The sequence below is a fragment of the Orycteropus afer genome, unplaced genomic scaffold (assembly GCF_000298275.1).
Source record: "Orycteropus afer afer isolate SDZICR_OR568_19922 unplaced genomic scaffold, OryAfe1.0 scaffold00031, whole genome shotgun sequence".
Lineage (NCBI taxonomy): Eukaryota > Metazoa > Chordata > Mammalia > Tubulidentata > Orycteropodidae > Orycteropus > Orycteropus afer.
Genome location: NW_006921618.1, coordinates 307778 through 326329, shown reverse-complemented (window position 1 = coordinate 326329; position 18552 = coordinate 307778). Strand labels below are relative to the sequence as shown.

At 48.2% G+C, this 18552-nt stretch overlaps 1 protein-coding gene across 1 annotated transcript in view; it reads right to left on the bottom strand.

Annotated features, from left to right (window-relative positions):
- CROCC (ciliary rootlet coiled-coil, rootletin) overlaps positions 1 to 18552 on the bottom strand; it is a 52860-nt gene that overhangs the window by 5338 nt on the left and 28970 nt on the right. The window contains exons 24-30 of the mRNA XM_007935850.1: positions 14395 to 14633; positions 13745 to 13904; positions 7824 to 7991; positions 6299 to 6671; positions 2567 to 2736; positions 2334 to 2454; positions 1835 to 1998 (exon numbers count right to left, since the gene is read on the bottom strand). Coding sequence (XP_007934041.1) covers positions 1835 to 1998; positions 2334 to 2454; positions 2567 to 2736; positions 6299 to 6671; positions 7824 to 7991; positions 13745 to 13904; positions 14395 to 14633 — 1395 coding nt within the window. The remainder of the gene's footprint in view (positions 1 to 1834; positions 1999 to 2333; positions 2455 to 2566; positions 2737 to 6298; positions 6672 to 7823; positions 7992 to 13744; positions 13905 to 14394; positions 14634 to 18552) is intronic.

The following is an 18552-nucleotide window of genomic DNA, read 5'->3' as shown; positions in this document are numbered from 1 at the left end:
GAGGCACGGGAGGGCTCAGGCCCCAGCTGTCCATCCCCCCACCCACACACCCTCATCCTTCAGGACCCTTAGGAGAAAGCAAGGGGCAGCCCGGAAGTGGCTGGTCCAACCACTTGCTGTGTGACTTGGGCCTAGTCTGTGACCTTCTCAGGGTCTGGGTTTCCCCATCTGTTCACAAGATGGTGGAATTGAGGATCCCTGAGCATCTTCCAGTTTTTCCTGAGTCTAATGGGCTGTGTAAGGAGTGCTGATGGCACAGTGCCTAAGGCATTTGATTGCTAACTAGAAGATTGGTGGTTAAAATCCACCAGCCACTCTGCAGAAGAAGATGAGGCAATCTACTTCCACAAGGATATATCGCCTTGGAAATCCAATGGGGGTCGCTATGAGTCAGAATTGACTCGATGACAGTGAGTTATTGAGTTGAACGGGCTGTGTAATCTAGAACCAACCCTTCTCATTCTCTGGCCCTGTTTCACATCTGTATAGTGGGGAGACTGGATTGGTTCACAGGTACCAAAACCTTGGTGCTCATAAGAGCCCTGGGGTGGGGGCTATAAAAGTGAAGATTCCAGGGTCCTTACCCTGCTCCCCCAATCTCCCTAGAGGGAGGCCCTGAAGCTGCACGTGTAAACCTGAGCTGACAAGGGCAGCTGGGTGGGCAGGAGTCCTGGCCTCACTATCTGGAGTTTTAGGGGATGATATTACTTCCTCTACTGCATGGGGTCAGACAGTGAAGGAGGGTAGGGACTGAGGACAGGGTAGGAAAACAGTCTGGCAGTTTAGTGTTGCCATTCTGGAGACAGGGTGGGTCAAGGGAGGAGCTATTGCAGGCCCCTACCCCAAGCCTGGTCCCTCTCCCACCCAGCTCTGTGCCCCATCCCTGCCTGTCTGGGCCAGGCAGCCCCCACTCTAGCTCCTGCCCATCTTTGTTCCTGGCCTCCTCCAGCGGCCCCTGCAGCTGGGCCCAAGGCCAGAGCTGGAGCCGCAGACACAACAATCCAGCTCACTCTGGGCCTGGAGCCAGGCAGGGGGTGGGCTGTGGAGATGGTAATGGAGGGCTGGGGAGGAATGGCGTGGGGGGGGGTGTCTTTGGCTCTGTGAAGGGCTTAAGGCTGCAGCAACCTGAATTGTCATCATCAGTTCTGGGCTTCCTGCCCCAGACACACACGAACATTAAGTGTACACTCAAACACACAGCTATGCAAGAACATCCCCCAAACACACATTAAAAACTCCAGGACACCACTCATATGACTATACAGAGGCACGCAGAACAGACACAAGAGAACAGAGGCCCCTGGGCACCATCTTGTGTCAAGAGCTTCTGAGCAACATCTGTGAAATGATCATCTTTCACAGGTGAGGACAGGAGAGTCAGACAGCTGACTGGCCCCAGGCCAATAGGACTGGTCTGCAGGTCTCAAAGCTCAAGCTCTCTCTTCTAGAGCCTCGTGATGTCAGCATGAAATGGGACTGTGGAATCTGAACATGCTTTTGTAGAAAGGAGCTCTGGTGGTGTAGTGGATAAGGCATTTGACTGCTAACCAGAAGGTTAGTGGTTCAAACCCACCAGCCACTCTGCAGAAGGATGATGGGGTAATTAACTTCCATAAAGGTTTACAGCCTCAGAAACCCAGTGGGGGTTGCTATATGTTGGCATTGACTTGATGGCAGTGAGTTTGGTATTTTTTGTAAAAAAAGTCACAGGCTGGTGACGTCAGTGGTTGCTGTGAACCTCGGGCGACAGAAACAGACACACACAGGACACATAGGCACTTATTCATGCACACACACATCCCCTCATGCCTCACATGCCCTCAGCTTGGCCTACCTGGCTCACCCGGTGCTCAGCCTCGGTGGCCTGCAGGCTCCTCTCCAGGGCGGCCACCTGGTCCAGCGCAGCCCTGCGCTCCCGCTCACTGCGCCGCACGCTCTCCTCCTTCAGCACCAGCTCCGCCTGGGCCCCACTCAGCCGCCCATCCACACTGCGCCGGGCTGCAGCCCACCCGGCCCATCAGGCATGGCCCATATGGCCACACACAGCCCTGGGCAGAGTGCACCCCAGGCCACAGATTCCCTAGCTTGCTCTCCATCCATCACAGGGCCCCAAGGGTCTATGGTCTCTGACATCGTCTCTGAGCCCCAAGGGTCTATGGGTCTAGATGCTGGGTGGGGCTGACTAGAGAGGGCCTCCCAGAGGAGACAGCCTCTGGCTCAAGTCAGGTGATAAGGGCAAGAAAGCAGGAGCCACTCAGGTCAAGGCCCCCCCCCCCACCTCAGCTACTAAAGGCACAAGAGGGCAGAGCAGAGACCCAGAGGGTCAGACTCACCTTCCTCACTCTCAGCCACAGCCTTCTGCAGTTGCTTTGCCCGCGAGGTCACGCTGTCCCTCTCGGCCTCCACTTCGGCCAGCTGGCGACTCAGGGTACTTGTTTGGGCCCGAAGCTCGTCCTGCAGCCCCGATGTTGGTGGGGAGGGGCAGAGCCCTGCTCTGAGCAACCCACAGCCCTCACAGGGCCTTCAGCCGCCCAGTTCTCTATCCACCACTTCCACCCAGCCTCACCCGCTCTCTCTGGGCGCTCCGCAGCTCCTGCAGGAATTCCCGGAGGGCTCCCCGCACCGCTTCTGGGTCCAGGTCTGGAGGTGCTGGGGAGGAGGCAGGTCCTGGGGAAGGTGGCTCAGACCCAGGGCTGTGTTCCAAGGAGCTGGGGCTGCTGAGCCTCTCCCCGCTTCCTAGAAGAAGAGACATGCTCAGGGAGGCAGGGGTCACTGGGTCCTCCTGCCTGGAAGGTGGCTGCAGGCTCCTCAGGCATCTCACTCAGTCCCCTCCCCGCCATATGCAGCAGCCTGTGTGAGCTTTCCACAGCATGGACTGGACCATATCACCCTCTTACTTAAAACCTTCCATAGGCCCCCACAGCCCTCAAAATCAAGCCTAACTTTGTTGCCACAGCTTAGAAGCCTTGCTGGCCACCCTAGCATCATCCTCTTGCCCCTCTGGCCACACTGTACCACCCTCAGCTCCCATGTTCTACAGCATTCCCTGTTCCGGCCTCAGGACCTTTACACATGCTGTTCCCTGGCCTCCCCATGGCTCCTCTTTGTCTAGCCCATCCTTTAGGCCTAAATGTAAATGTTATCCCCTCTGAGGCCTCCCTGACCCCAGGCTGGATTGAGATTGAGCTCATGCCACCTCATGGGGATCTGATGTCTGCCTCTCTACCCACACCACAGGCACCACCTCTCCTATACACCACAGAGTACCCCATAGCCCAGTCCAGGGTGGACACTCCACCCCCAACATTTCCCTTGTACTGAGTGTTTTACTAGGTGCCAAGCACCGGGCCCATACTTTCCACAGGACATCGCATTTCATTGTCACAGTAATTCGCAGAGAGGTAAATACCAGTTTCCCCACTTCACAGACAAAAAAAAAAAAAACCCAAACCCACTGCAATCGAGTTAATTCTGACTCATAGTGACCCCGACTGAGCAAGGTATTAAATCTTTATGGAAGTAGATTGCCCGGTCTTCTGTCTGTGGAGTGGCTGGTGGGTTTGAACTGCTAACCCTATGGTTAGCAGTTGGATGCTTTAAGCACAGTGCTACCAGAGCTCCTTACTTCATAGACAAAACCAAAAACCAAACCAAACGCACTGCCGTGGAGTTGGATCCAACTCATAGCGACCCCTCCTAGGGTTTCTGAGGCGGTATCACTACAGAAATAGATTGCCCAACCTTCCTTCATAGACAAGGCAGGCTCAAAGGAGTTAAGTCATTTGCTGCTGAGTTTCAAAACAGAAGTTTGGTGGTGATGGAGGGGAGGGGGGTTTGAACCCAGGTGGACTAAGTCCCAGAGTCCCTGGGTGGCATGACTACCAGCTGAAAGGCTGGCCATTCAAACCCACCCAGAGACACACTTTGGGGTCACTGTAAGTTGGAACAGACCCAACAACTAACAACAACAAAGCCCAGCTCCCAGAGAGAAAACCTTGAAGGCAGCTTGGCAGAGGATGAGCAATAGGGAGGTGGAAGGGGCAGGGCAGCCAGGGACAGGGTGGCACCTGGAGGTCAGCCTGCTATTCACATCCTCTCCTGCCCACGCCAAGTGACAACAAAGCAACCCTGCAGACACAAGTTTTTCAGCATCCAAAGGCCCCCGGGGCACGGTGTCCACTCACCATCCAAGGCCTCCTAGAACACCTCATCCCACCCTGTAGTGGCCTGCAAGGACTATACGGGCAGGCCTCTTGTCCCCACCATCTCAGTTCCACTCCTATCCACCCTGCTTACCATACTCCAGTGGCTCACAGGACAGGTGCATCCACTCAGGACCTTTACACCTGTCCTCAGGACCTCTTTCCCCAGAGGTTGCACATCCCAGTTCCTACACAGCTTGTCCTTCTCCACCTGACCTTCCACCTCCTGAGAGGCTCTTCCTGTACCCACACAACAACCCTACCTCCTCCCTTGCCTTGTTTTCCTCCACAGCCTTTATGACTAAATATGTTATACACTCAACTTACAAATGATGTTTTCTCTCTGCTATCTTTATCCGTAAGGAGCTCTGGTGGCATAGTGCCTAAAGCAGTTGACTGCCATCCAGAAGGTTAGGAGTTCAAACACACCAGCTACTCTACGGAAGGAAGACTGGGCAATGCACTTCTGTAAAGATTTATTGCCTCGGAAACCCAAAGGGGGTCACTATGAGTTGGAATTGAATCGATGGCAGTGAGTTTGGTTTTTTGGTTATCCTCACGATGCTACAAACTCCATAAAAGTAGAAGTGCTTAACAGTTTTGTTTACTGCCCCATTCTCAGTGCTTAAATAGTATCTGGTACATTAAACATAAACAAATAAATAAACCCATTGCCAATGAGTCAATACTAGCTCATGGTAACCCCATGTGTTACAGAAACCCCACAGGGTTTTCTTGGCAGTAATTTTTGTGGACATGCATCTCCAGGCCTTTCTTCCACATGCCTCTGGTAAGTTTGAACAGCTGACCTTTTTGTTAGCAGCTCAGCACTTAACCACTGTGCCACTAGGCACATACAGAAAAAGAAAAAAAAACCAAACTCACTCACTGCCATTGAGACAATTCCAACTTACAGTGACCCGCACTGGGTTTCTGAGGAGGTAAATCTTTACAGAAGTAGATTGCCCAGTCTTCCTTCCACAGAGTGGAACCAACCTTCTGGTTAGCAGTCAAATGCCTTAGAGACACTGCGCCACCAGAGCTCCTTACTTACACTGTTGCTGTTGTTGTTATGTGCCGTCAAGTCAGACCCAACTCATAGCGACCCCTCCTTGGGTTTCCGAGGCGGTATCACTACGAAGTAGATTGCCCCATCTTCCTTCCGTAGTAGACGCTTAATGAGTTATTTGTTGAGTGACTAAATGAACAAACATGGTCCTGGGGCTAAATAAATCCATGCATTTGATGAGTCTATAACTCCACATCCCACAGTCAATACCCTATTGTTCTAGGGTTCAACAGGTTCTAATTCTAGGTCCTCGGAATCAAGATGGGATTTCACTCAGACTGAAGACAAGGTGACAGCTCCCTAAAGGACCATTCTAGCCCCCTGAGATTTAGTCATCCACTGGGCACTGGGGGCAGGTGGGACTCGACCTCTTCAGATGTTCCTGGAAGGAGGGTGGGTGTGGGTCAGGCTTGTTGTGCCTGTGGAAGATATCAGGGTCACAGGCCCGGTGTGGAGGAGTGTGTAACTGGAGAGCCTGAATTGGATAGGGTGCTGGTGGAGAGAGTGAGGGAGTCAATTAAGAGAATAGGGACTCAAAGGCTCAGAGAAGTTGGGGCATTAAGTACAGCCTCTAATTTCAAGAAGCAGTGAAGTTCGAAAGGGGCCTTGATGAGGAGGTGGGGCTAGAGACTAGACTGAAGAGGAGGGTGTGGCCTTGCAGAGGGTGGGCTCTTTGGTAGAACAGAGTTAGACGAAGGGCACAACCCAGAAGGGGCGGGGCCTCGGAGAGGAGGCAGGGATTCCGTGACGTGGGCAGGACTAGAGACCTGAGCTTTGAAGGTGGGGCGTGGCCTGACGAAGGGCGGGCTCTTTGGCCGACCAGAAGCTGATGAGGGTGGGGCTCACAGGGGGCAGGGCCTCGGTGAGGAGGCAGAGCCTCGACGAAGTGGGCAGGAGCCTCGAAGGAGGGGCTCAGCCTTGCGAAGGGCGAGGCTCTTTGGTGGACTAGAACTAGACAAGGGGCGGGTCCTCAGCTATAGAGACTCGCTCACCCGCCCTCCGCTTCTTCCTGCGGTCCTCCGCTCACCTCCGGCTGGTGCGCCTCGGACCGGGGAACCAGGCAATGGCCGTGGGGCGGGGCTGGGCGCGCGGCCGAGGCCCAGGCCACGGCGCAGGGCCGAACGCAGGCCTCCCAGCTGGGCCTCCGCTGCTCGCCGCTGCGCTTCCACGCGAGCCAGCTCGGCCTCGAGACCTTGCGCCCGGCCTTCAGCCGCACTCAGCCGCAGCCCCAGCTCTGCAGCCTCGGCCCGGGTCGTCTCCAGTTTCAGTTCCAAGCTGCGGGCATGGTCTAACTGCTGCTTCTCGGCTCCGCGTGCTTCCTCCAGGGAGCCCAGCAGGCCTCGCTCGCGCGACCGGAACTCGCCCTCTTGATCCTGCAGCTTCCTCTGGGCTCCCTGGAGCTGGGGTGGAAACAAAGAGCGGAGGTAAGGGTCAAGGGGTCAGCAGGGTCGCCCCTAACCCGCCGCCCCGCCTCATGGCCCCAGCCTGGCGCCTACCCCCTAAATGGCATGCACAACACCTGTTCTTTAGTGGTCTCCACCCAAACAGGGGTGCAAGAACATCTATGGGAATGTGGGAAGAAAACATTAGGATATGCTTTTTATCTCTTCCTTCTCTGTAGATATGCCTTATAATGTACACACTTAGAAATAATAACACCTACCACACTGAGATAGCGTTTATCACATGCTAGAGGCACTGTGCTAAATACTTTCAAAAAATATTTAACTCTTAATTACCACTCTATGAGTCATCTCCATTTTACAGAACTTGAAGCACAGAGCAGTTAAGTAACTTGCCCGAGGTCACACTGCTAATAAGTTGCTGAGCTTGAACTCCAAAGTTTGTCCTCTTAACCATTAGGCTGCACTGCCTCTCAATGTACATAATTTATAAGTAACCCTGCACACAATGGGAGCATATACTAAAAAATTACTGGTAAGAATACATGATCACAATAAAAGAAAAGCCCTCTGATTTAGGGAATAAGCTAACCCATGGTCATCACATTTTCATTGGAAACTACCATCTGCTAACCCCTACCTGGATACAAGGACCTGTACCAGGGATCTACATATGTCCCCTGAAGTACAGTACTAACCCTTACTCCATAAGGACTTTGAAGCACAAAGAGGTTAAGTGACTTGGTCAAGTTCACACAGCAGATTTGTGGTCACGATACAAAGGAGAGAGAGTGGAAAGAGCACAGACAGACCTGGGAGGCTGTGTGGCCTTGGGAAGATTCCTTGACCTCTCTGAGCCTTAGTGTCTCCTTATCTGAATAAAATGGGGCTAATTATATCTATCTTATGGGTGCTAGCCACTTGGTGCCTGCACATAGTAGGCCCCCAGTTCTCATAGTTACCATTATTATAACTGGAAAGAGTATCAAGGAGTAGAGGATAGGGACAAGTCCTAGGGGCTCTCTCAAAATGGCTCCTGCATTGGGGTCCCCACTTGCTTCCCACTGCAGGGAGGAGAGAAGGAGAGAACAGCCCATCTATCTCCTAAGGGCTTTCACCTCCAGGCAGCCCACTCACCCAACCAGTTACCTCTTGCCGCACTGCCTCCAGGCTGGCCTCGCCTTTCAGCAGCTTCTGCCGGAGGCCCAGGGCCTCCCGTCGTCCCTCCTTCTCTGCCCGCTCACCCAGTGCCAGGCGGCCCTGTAGCTCCGCCAGCTCCCGGCCCAGCCTGGCATTCTCACTGTCCAGCATCTTCATCTGTAAGAGAGAGAGCAGCCATGGAGAGAGCCTAGGACCCATGCTCAGCACCACAGTCCCTTCCAGCCCAGGGTGGCACATGCCCACAGGCTTGGACAACAGTCCATTCAGCTCTGCTTCTATACCCCACCCAGTCCAGGCCTGGCCCAGGGAACACTAAGGACTCACTAGGAACATATCAATGGGCTCATAACTACCTTTCATGGGTGAAGGAATACCCCATCTGACCTGGAGATTTGTAGGGCAAGAACCTAACATTTATGGAGTACTTACTTACTATGTGTCCAGCACCACTGTAAGTACTTCACTCATATTAACTCTAAACTTCACACAACTCTATAGGGTAGAGTACTAACATTATCCCTATTTAACACATGAGAAAACTGAGGTTCAGAGAGGTGAAGTGACTTGCCCAAGTTCACACAACCAGAAAGCAGCAAACTGGGATGCAATCTCAGACACATAGAATGCAAAGCAGAGGTGGGTAATGCCTACCTATACCACATCACTACAGTTAACAGTGAGGGTGACACAGGCTCATCTGTGCCATGCAGAGCCCCAGGAGGGGTGTGGCACACAACAGTGAGTTGCTTTTCAAGGACCCCTGTGGTTTCCCAGGACTTCAGCCCAGTAGAAGGGGGCCTGGGTAGAGGAAGCCTGCCTGGGAGGTGGAGAGGATCGGTTTTTTGGGGGACTGTAATATCTCTGGGTGCTACCACTCATCTGTCAGTTTGTTATACTGTGGTGCCTTGCATGTTTCTGTGAGGCTGGAGGCTGTGCCACCAGTATTTCAAATACCAGCAGGGACACCCATGGTGGAGAGGCTTCAGTGGAGCTTCCAGACTAAGACAGACTCAGAAGGAAGGGGCCATCCACTTCTCAAAGAGCTGGCCGCTGAAAACCCTATGAATAGCAGTGAAACACTTGTATTACCGGAAAACTTTTATGAATAGCCCTGAAACATTGTCTGATACAGTGTTGGAAGATGAGCCCCTCAGGTTGGAAGGCACTCAAAAGATGACTGGGGAAGAGCTGCCTCCTTAGAGAAGAGCCGACCTTAATAATGTGGATGGAGTAAAGATTCCAGGACCTCTATCTGCTGATGTGGCACAACTCAAAATGAGAAAAAACAGCTGTAAGCATCCATTAATAATTGGAACGTGGAATAGGACGAACCATGAATCTAGGAAAACTGGAAGTTATCAAAAATTAAATGGAATGCATAAACATTGATATTCTAAGCATTACTGAGTGGAAATGGACTGGTTTGGGCCATTCTGAATCAGACAATCATATGATCTACTATGCCAAGAATGACAGATTAAAGAGGAATGGCATGGCATTCACTGTCACAAAGAATGTTCCAAGATCTACCCTGAAGTACAGTGCTGTCAGTGATAGGATAATATCCATATGCCTACAAGGAAGACCCACCAGCCACTCCTCGGAAGGAAGGTTGGGCAATCCTACTTCCGTAGTGATACTGCCTCGGAAACCCAAGGAGGGGTCGCTATGAGTCGGGGCCGACTCGATGGCAAACAACAACAACACAAGGAAGACCAGCTAATACTACTATTATTCAAATTTATGCACCAACTACTAATGCCAAAGATAAAGAAATTGAAGATTTTTACCAACTTCTGTAGTCTGCAATTGCCCAAACATGCAATCAAGATGTATTGATAATTATTGGTGATTTGGAATGTGAAAGATGGAAACAAAGAAGAATCACTAGTAGTTGGAAAATATGACCTTGGTGATAGAAATGACACCAGAGATCACATGATAGAATTTTGTAAGACAAATGACTTATTCATTGCAAATACCTTTTATCAACAATATAAATGGCAGCTATACACATGGACCTCACCAGATAGAATACACAGAAATCAGATTGACACTATCTGTAGAAAGAGGCAATGGAGAAGCTCAGTGTCTTCAGCCAAAACAAGGCCAAGAGCTGACTAGCAAATAGACTATCAATTGCTCATATGCAAGTTCCAGTTGAAGCTGAAGACAATTAAAACAAGTCTACAAGAGCCAAGATATGACTTGATTATATCCCACCTGAATTTAGAGACCATCTGAAGAACTGATTTGATGCACTGAATACCAATGACTGAAGACCAGATGAGTTGTGGGATGACATCAAGAACTTTTTACACAAAAAAGAAAAAGGTCATTAAAAAGACAGGAAAGGAAGAAAAGACCAAAATAGGTGGCAGAAGAGACTCTAAAACTTGCTCCTGAATGGAGAGTAGCTAAAGCAAATGGAAGAAATGATGAGATAAAAGAGCTGAACAGAAGATTTCAAAGAGCAGCTCAAGAAGACAAAGGCAATTATTATAATGAAATATGCAAAGACCTGGAGTTAGAAAACCAAAAAGGAAGAACATGCTTGGCATTTCTCAAGCTGAAAGAACTGAAAAAAAAAAAAAAAAAAAAAAAAATCAAGCCTCGAGTTGCAATATTGAAAGATTCTATGGGCAAAATATTGAACGATGCAGGAAGCATCAAAAGAAGATGGAAGAAATACACAGAGTCACTGTTCAAAAAAGAATTAGTTGATGTTCAGCTATTTCAGGAGGTGGCATGTGATCAAGAACCAATGGTAGTGAAGGAAGAAGTTGAAGTTGCACTGGAGGAATTGGTGAAAGCAAGGCTCTAGGAATTGATGGAATACCTATTGAGATGTTTCAACAAATGGATGCTGCACTGAAGGCACTTACTTGTCTACGCCAAGTAATTTGGAAGACAGCTACCTGGCCAACTGAATGGAAGAGATCCACATTTGCGCCTATTCCAAAGAGAGGTGATCCCACAGAATGTGGAAATTATCAAACAATATCATTAATACCACATGCAAGTAAAATCTTGCTGAAGATAATTCGAAAATGGTTGTAGCAGCATATTGACAGGGAACTTCCAGAAATGCAAACTGGATTCAGAAGAGGATGTGGAACAAGAGATATCATTGCTGATGTCAGATGGATTTTGGCCAAAAGCAAAGATGACCAGAAAGATGTTTACTTGTGTTTTATTGACTATGCAAAAGCATTCAACTATGTAGATCATAACAAATTATGGATAACATTGAGAAGAATAGGAATTCCAGAACACTTAATTGTGCTCATGAGGAACCTGTACATAGACCAGGAGGCTGTTGTTCAAACAGAACAAGAGGACACTGCATGGTTTAAAATCAAGAAGAGTGTGTGTCAGGGTTATATCCTTTCACCATACTTACTTGCTGAGCAAATAATCTGAGAAGCTGGACTATATGAAGAACATGGCATCAGGATTGGAGGAAGACTAACAACCTGCAGTATGCAGACAACACAACGTTGCTTGCTGAAAGTGAAGAAGACTTGAAGCACTGACTGATGAAGATTAAAGATTATAATCTGCAGTATGGATTACACCTCAACATAAAGAAAATGAAAATCCTCGCAACTGAACCAATAAGCACCATCACAATAAATGGAGAAAAAATTGAAGTTGCCAAAGAATTCCTATTACTTGGACCAAGTAATCTTGGACAATCAACACCAATAGAAACAGTAGTCAAGAAATCAGATGTCATATTGCACTGGGCATGTCTGCTATAAAAGACCTCTTTAAAGTGTTGAAGAGCAAAGATGTCACTTCGAGGACTAAAGTGCCTAACCCAAGCCATAGTATTTTCAGTCGCCTCATATGCATGTGAAAACTGGACAATGAATGAGGAAGACCGAAGAAGAGTTGATGCTGAAGAATGCTGAAAGTACTATGGACTGCCAAAAGAACTAACAAATCTATCCTGGAGGAAGTGCAGCTGGAATGCTCCTTGGAAACGAGAATGGCTAGACTTCATTTCACCTACTAGTCATGTCAGAAGGGACCATTCCCTGGAGAAGGATATCATACTTGGTAAAGTGAAAAAGAGGAAGACCCTCAAAAAGATGGATTGACAGAGTGGCTGCAATGATGGGCTCAAGTATGGCAAAGATTGTGAGGATGGTGCAGGACTGGGCAGTGTTTTGTTCTGTTGTACACAGGGTCACTATGAGTTGGAGCCAACCTGATGGCACCTAACACCACCATCTCTGGGTGGGGCAGAGCCTGGGAGCCTATTCTTTGAGTCTCCCAGGGTGGGAAACTGAGTCCAGGGCAGTGCCCAGTATACAGCAGACACTTGCAGTTATTGATGAGTTTGGAGATCATCTAGTTCAGGGCTCAACAAATTATAGCCCAAAGGCTAAATCTGGCTAGCTGCCTGTTTTTGTAATGGCTGTGAGCTAAGAACGGTTTCTGCATTTTTACATGGTTAAAAATGGTTCATTTTTAAATGAGGAAAAAGAAAATCAAACAATATTTTGACACATAGAAATGATATGAAATTCAGATTTCAGTGTCCATAAATACAGTTTTATTGGAACACATGTCCGTTCATCCATGTATTGTCTGTAGCTGCTTTCATACTTCGATGGCAGAACTGAGCAGCTGCAACAGAGACCGTATGGCCGGGAACACTGAAAAGATTTCCTGTCTGTTGTGAGCAGCCTCTAAGATACAACTATGGTCTCGACTGGTCAGGAGCAAGAAAGGAAGAAGAAAAACAGTTTCCAAGAAGAACTAGTCCACAGGGCTCATAACCCCTCTGAGCCATGGCATCATCTACCCTGAGCCTGGAACGAGTTGGTGCTCGGCTCTCACTACCTACCATTCTGATCAGGGCCACAATAGATGGACCCTGATAGAAGGGGAGAAAAGTACAGAAAGAGAACTCAAATTCTTAAAAAGTCCAGACTTACTGGACCAGTTGAGACGAGAGGACTCCCTGAGATACTCTTTAAACCTTGTACTGATACTATCCCAAGTTCACCTTTTAGCAAAATAAGAGTGGTACACAAAATAAAGAATATTACCATCAATATGAGAACAAAAGGTCAACATTTACTGTGAAGCACAGATGAGAAGATAAAGGGGGCGGGGAAACTAGAGCACTGGAAATGAGATAACCAGAACACAATTAAAGAAAATGTTGATACCTTATGAAAAATGTAACTAATGTCACTGAACAACTTGTATAGAAATTGTCAAATGGGAACCTAATTTACTGTGCAAACTTTCACCAAAACATAATACCAAACCCAACCCACTGCTGTTGAGTCAATTCCAACTCCCAGCAACCATATAGGACAGAGCAGAATTGCCCCATAGGTTTCCAAGGCCATAAACCCTTATGGAAGCAGACTGCCTCATCTTTCTCCTGCAGAGCAGCTAGTGGGTTTGAACTGCAACCTTTCAGTTAGCAGTTGAATGCTTTAACCACTGCATCACGAGAGGTGGTTAAAATACAGCATTATTTTAAAATATGTATTTTTACTATCTGGCTCTTTTAAAAATAGCTTGCCAACCCCTGATCTAGAGCTTTAATGTTCACAGATTCCTCTGAGAACTGGACAAGAGCTCCAGACCCTGTGCTTGGAGCAATGTGGGAATGAGTGCACACACATACACACACATGCACACGTGCACACACATGTACTTTTGCAGAGTTTCAGGGGGTCTTTGAGGACTCCTCAAAGCCCCTCAATTAATATCAAGGTTAGGTAAGAGCTTTGTCATAGTTCAATCCCCTGGTTTTAAACTTAGGGGAACTCAGCCCCAGAAAGGAGGTGTTGCTGGCCCAAGGGCACATAGCAAGTGTCCAGGGGAGGGGGATAGGAGGGGTGGAGGGAAAGGGGTAGAAGAGGCAGGGAGAGGCCCACCTGCCTCCGGAGCTCCTGCAGCTCCCTCCGAGCCTCCAGCCGGGAGCGCTCCACCTCCTGAAGCCCAGCCCGCAGCTCCCCAGCCTCCTTGCCCACAGCTGCCCGGGCCTCCTCCAGCAATCCCAGCTTCTGCTCCTTGTCCTCATTGGCGAGCTTCAGGCTGGAAAGGGAAGAGGGCAGAGGACAGAGGCTACCCCACGTCCAGAAAGACTACAGTCTGCAGCCCTACACAAAAGTTCCTTCCCCTGGAATGGGTCTGACTGGCCCTTGGCCTGAAGGTGTCCCAAGTACAACCTGCCCATGTGGCCCCTCCTGAACTCAGCTGGGAGGGGATGACCAGTGACTCCAAGGCAGGGGGAGCCTTGTCTCTAGGGTGATGACAGTAGGTGGGGTCAGAGTCTGGACCAACCCTACCTGCCGCCACCTTTCCTTCTCGAACAGGTAAGGAACAACTGAAACACTCCAAGCTAGGGATCTTATTGATTCTTTCACTGTGGCTGGAGAGCAGTGTACATCTCCAGAACCTTGGGGATGATGTTAGGTTCTAGGGACAAGACTAGGTGAGAAGGACAGGGCTCAGAGAAGGACTGAGTGTCCCCACATCACCCCACCACATCACCCTACCACATCACCCCACCACATCACCCCACCTGATTCGTTCGCTCTCAGCCTTCTTCACCGCTGCCCGCAGCTCCTCGTTGGAGCGCCGCAGGGCCTCACGCTCCTTGACACCCTCACTCAGGCTGCGCCGCAGCTCGCTGGCCTCCTGGCGCTGGGCTTCATGGCCCTCCTGGCTCTCTCGCACTTTGCGCTGGGCTTCCAGCAGCTCCCGCCGCAACCCATCACGGGCATCCTCCAGGAGGCGCAGCTGGGTCCGAAGCTCTTCTGCCTATGACAACAGACATGTGTCCACAGGACAAGGCCAGAGGTACCTGCTCCAGCTGGACCCTGGTGAGAAGCAGCCCTACCACCCATATCCCTGTCCTGTGCCTCAGCAACTCAGACCATGGCTGTGAACTGTGATTTGGGTGGGGCAAGGCATGCTAGAAATCATGGGTAGTTTTTTTTTTTTTTTTTTTTTTGCTAGTTTATTCTACTAGAATTTATGGAATTCCACATCTTGGAAAGAGGCGGGCGATGGAGAAGCTCAATATCATCAGTCAAAACAAGGCCAAGGAGCTGACGATGAAACAGACCATCAATTGATATATATTCATATATAAGTTCCAGTTGAAGCTGAAGACAATTAAAACAAGTCCACAAGAGCCAAGATATGACTTGATTATATCCCACCTGAATTTAGACACCATCTGAAGAACTGATATGATGCACTGAACACCAATGACTGAAGACCAGATGAGTTGTGGGATGACATCAAGAACGTTATACATGAAGAAAGAAAAAGGTCATTAAAAAGACAGGAAAGGAAGAAAAGACCAAAATAGGGATCAGAAGAGACTCTGAAACTTGCTCTTGAATGGAAAGCAGTTAAATAAAGTTAATGGAGGAAATGATGAAATAAAAGAGCTGAACAGAAGATTTTAAAGGGCAGCACAAGAAGACAAAGTAAATTATTATGATGAAATGTGCAAAGACCTGGAGTTAGAAAACCAAAAGGGAAGAAGATTCTTGGCATTTTTCAAGCTGAAAGAACAGAAGGAAAAATTCAAGCATTGAATTGCAATATTGAAGTATACTATGAGCAAAATACTGAATAACGCAGGAAGCATCAAAAGAAGTTGGAAGTAATACACAGTCACTATACCAAAAAGAAGTGATCAATGTTCAGCCATTTCAGGAGGTAGCATATGAGCAAGAACCAATAGTACTGAAGGAAGAAGTCCAAGCTGCACTGAAGGAATTGGTGAAAAACAAGGCTCCAGGAATTGACAGCATACCCATTGAGATGTTTCAACTAATGGATACCGTGCTGGAGGCATTTACTTATTTATACCAAGAAATTTGGAAGCTAGTTGGCCAACCAACTGAAAGAGATCAATATTTGTGTCTATTCCAAATAAAGGCAATTCAACAGAATGTGGAAATTATCTAACAATATCATTACTGTCACACACAAGTAAAACTGTACTGAAGATAATTCAGAAATTGTTGCAGCAGTATATTGACAGGGAACTTCCAGAAATGCAAGCTGGATTCAGAAGAGGACATGGAGAAAGGGATATCATTACTGATGTCTGATGAATCTTGGCTGAAAGCAAAGAATACCAGGAAGATGTTTACCTGTGTTTTATTGACTATGCAAAGGCATTTGACTGTATGGATCATAACAAATTATGGATAACACTGTGAAGAATGAGAATTCCAGAATAGTTAATTGTGCTTATGAGGAACCTGTACATAAACCAAGAGACTGTCTTTCCAGTAGAACAGTGGGATACTATGTGGCTTAAAATCAGGAAGGGTGTATGTCAGAGTGGTATTCTTTTACCATATTTACTCAATCTCTATGCTGAGCAAATAATCTGAGAAGCTGGACTATATGAAGAAGAATGCAGTATCAGGATGGGAGGAAGACTCATTAACAACCTGTGATATGCAGACAACACAACCTTACTTGCTTAAAGTGAAGAAGACTTGAAACACTGCTGATGATCAAAGACTACAGTCTCAGTATGGATTACACCTCAGCATAAAGAAAATGAAAATCCTCATGACTGGATCAATAAGCAACATCACAGTGAATGGAGAAAAGATTAAAGTTGTCAGGGATTTCATTTTACTGGGATCTACAATCAGTACTCATGGAAACAGCAGTCAAGAAATCAAATGTTATATTGCACTGGGCAAATATGCTGCAAAAGTCCTCTTTAAAGTGTTAAAGAGCAAAGATGTTACTTTAAATACTAAGGAACACCTGACCCAAGCCATGATGTTTTCATTTGCCTCATATGCATGTGAAAGGTGGACAATGAATAAGGAAGATGGAAGAAGAAATGATGCCTTTGAGTTGTGGTGCTGACGAAGAATGCTGAAAACACCACAGACTTCTAGAATAACAAACAAATCTGTCCTGGAAGAGTGCAGCCAGAATGCTCCTTAGAAGCGAGAATAACCTGACTTCCTCTCACCTACTTTGGTCATGTTGTCAGAAGGGACCATTCCCTGGAGAAGGATATTGCGGTGCAGTGAATTACCAGGATGGCTTTTCTAACTATGGTCTCTGTGACTCCCACCAGATTACTGGGTGGAACCATGCAAATAAAGTGTATGCAACTCTAACATGAGGATTGGTTAGTTTTGCTATGCTTCTGGGCTTCATGTGAGCTCTCCTAGAGGCAGAAGAGGGAATCTCACTGCCATCGAGAGAGAAGAGCTGGAGGTGGAGTGCAGCGCATCCTTGGACCTGAGATCCTTGTCCTGGACCTCCTGGGCTGATATGACCGCAGCAGAACCAAGAGGTACAAGACAGAGCAGCGGGCTTGCTGGCCAATGGAGCGAGAAAGCTCAGTGCCTTTGAGCAGGAGGCTTGCTGGTGGAGTGGGGTGCCCCTCTCGGCAGAGCTAAAAGAGCTATGCAGCACTTGCCTGAGCAGGGCACACGCCAGGCCAAGAGGCCAAGGGCCAGAGAGGTGACTGAAGGAATAGCAGAGGGGAGACTGTCCTGATCGAACAACTGTATCCTGAGCATTCCTGAGCTTGAATAGTAGCCTGTTGTTACCTCCCTAATAAACCCCATAAGCATGAGTATTGTCTGAGAGTTCTGTGTGGCCATTACAATGAATTATCGAACCCAGCAGAGAACTGGGTAGTTCCTGCTGTAGGAGGGACGGTGGGTGTGGGAGTTGCTAAAAAGGCTGGAGGGTAGTGGCATGTCTGGCCTCATAGGAATAAGCCTTGGGCTGCTGATGGTGCGTCTGTCTCCCTCTTGTGAAGTTAGAGGAGGTCGGAAGATGCTGCCTCCGTGACCTTTTTGCAGATATCGTATTGGTAAAGTAGAGGGTCAGCAAAAAAAAAGGGAAGACCTTCAATAAGATGGATTGACACCACGGCTGCAATAATGGACTCAGGCATAGCAAGGATTGTGAGGCTGGCCCAGGACTAGGCAGTATTTTGTTTTGGTGTACAAAGGGTCACTATGTGTTGGAGCCAACTCAGTGGCACCTAAAAACAACAAAATTTGTATAATAAGGTCCTTGGGTATTGATAACAGATAGTGCTCAACTACTACTTAAAATTTGGTTGTTCAAACCCACCCAGTGGTACCATGGAAGAAAAGTCCTGGTGATCTGCTTCCATTAAGATTCCCAAGAAAACCCCAAACCAAACTCACTGCCTTCGAGTCGATTCCAACTCACAGCAACTCCCGTTGGGTTTCCAAGCTGTAAATATTTATGGAAGTAGTTCGCCCCATCTCCCTTTCACGGAGTGGCTAGTGGGTTTGAACCGCTGACCTTCTGGTTAGCAGCCAAATGCCTTATCCACTACTCCACCAAACCTCCTTTAATCCATTAAGATTACAGCTGAGAAAACCCTATGGAGCAGTTCTACTCCATAAGACGTGGGGTTGCCATGAGTTGGAACTGACTTGATGGTCAACTAACAACAACAAAATTTATGTAAAGTACATTTGCCACCTTAGTAGCAGTGTTTGGGCCTGAAGTAATCAATCAGGATTGTCTTGTGGATGAATGCCAAGAGGGCAGGGACCCTACCAGCCCCTCCTTAAGTCCCCTAAGGGGGTTGTTGTTGTTGTTATGTGCTGTTGAGTCAGACCCGACTCATAGCGACCCCTCCTTGGGTTTCCGAGGCAGTATCACTACGGAAGTAGATTGCCCAACCTTCCTTCCG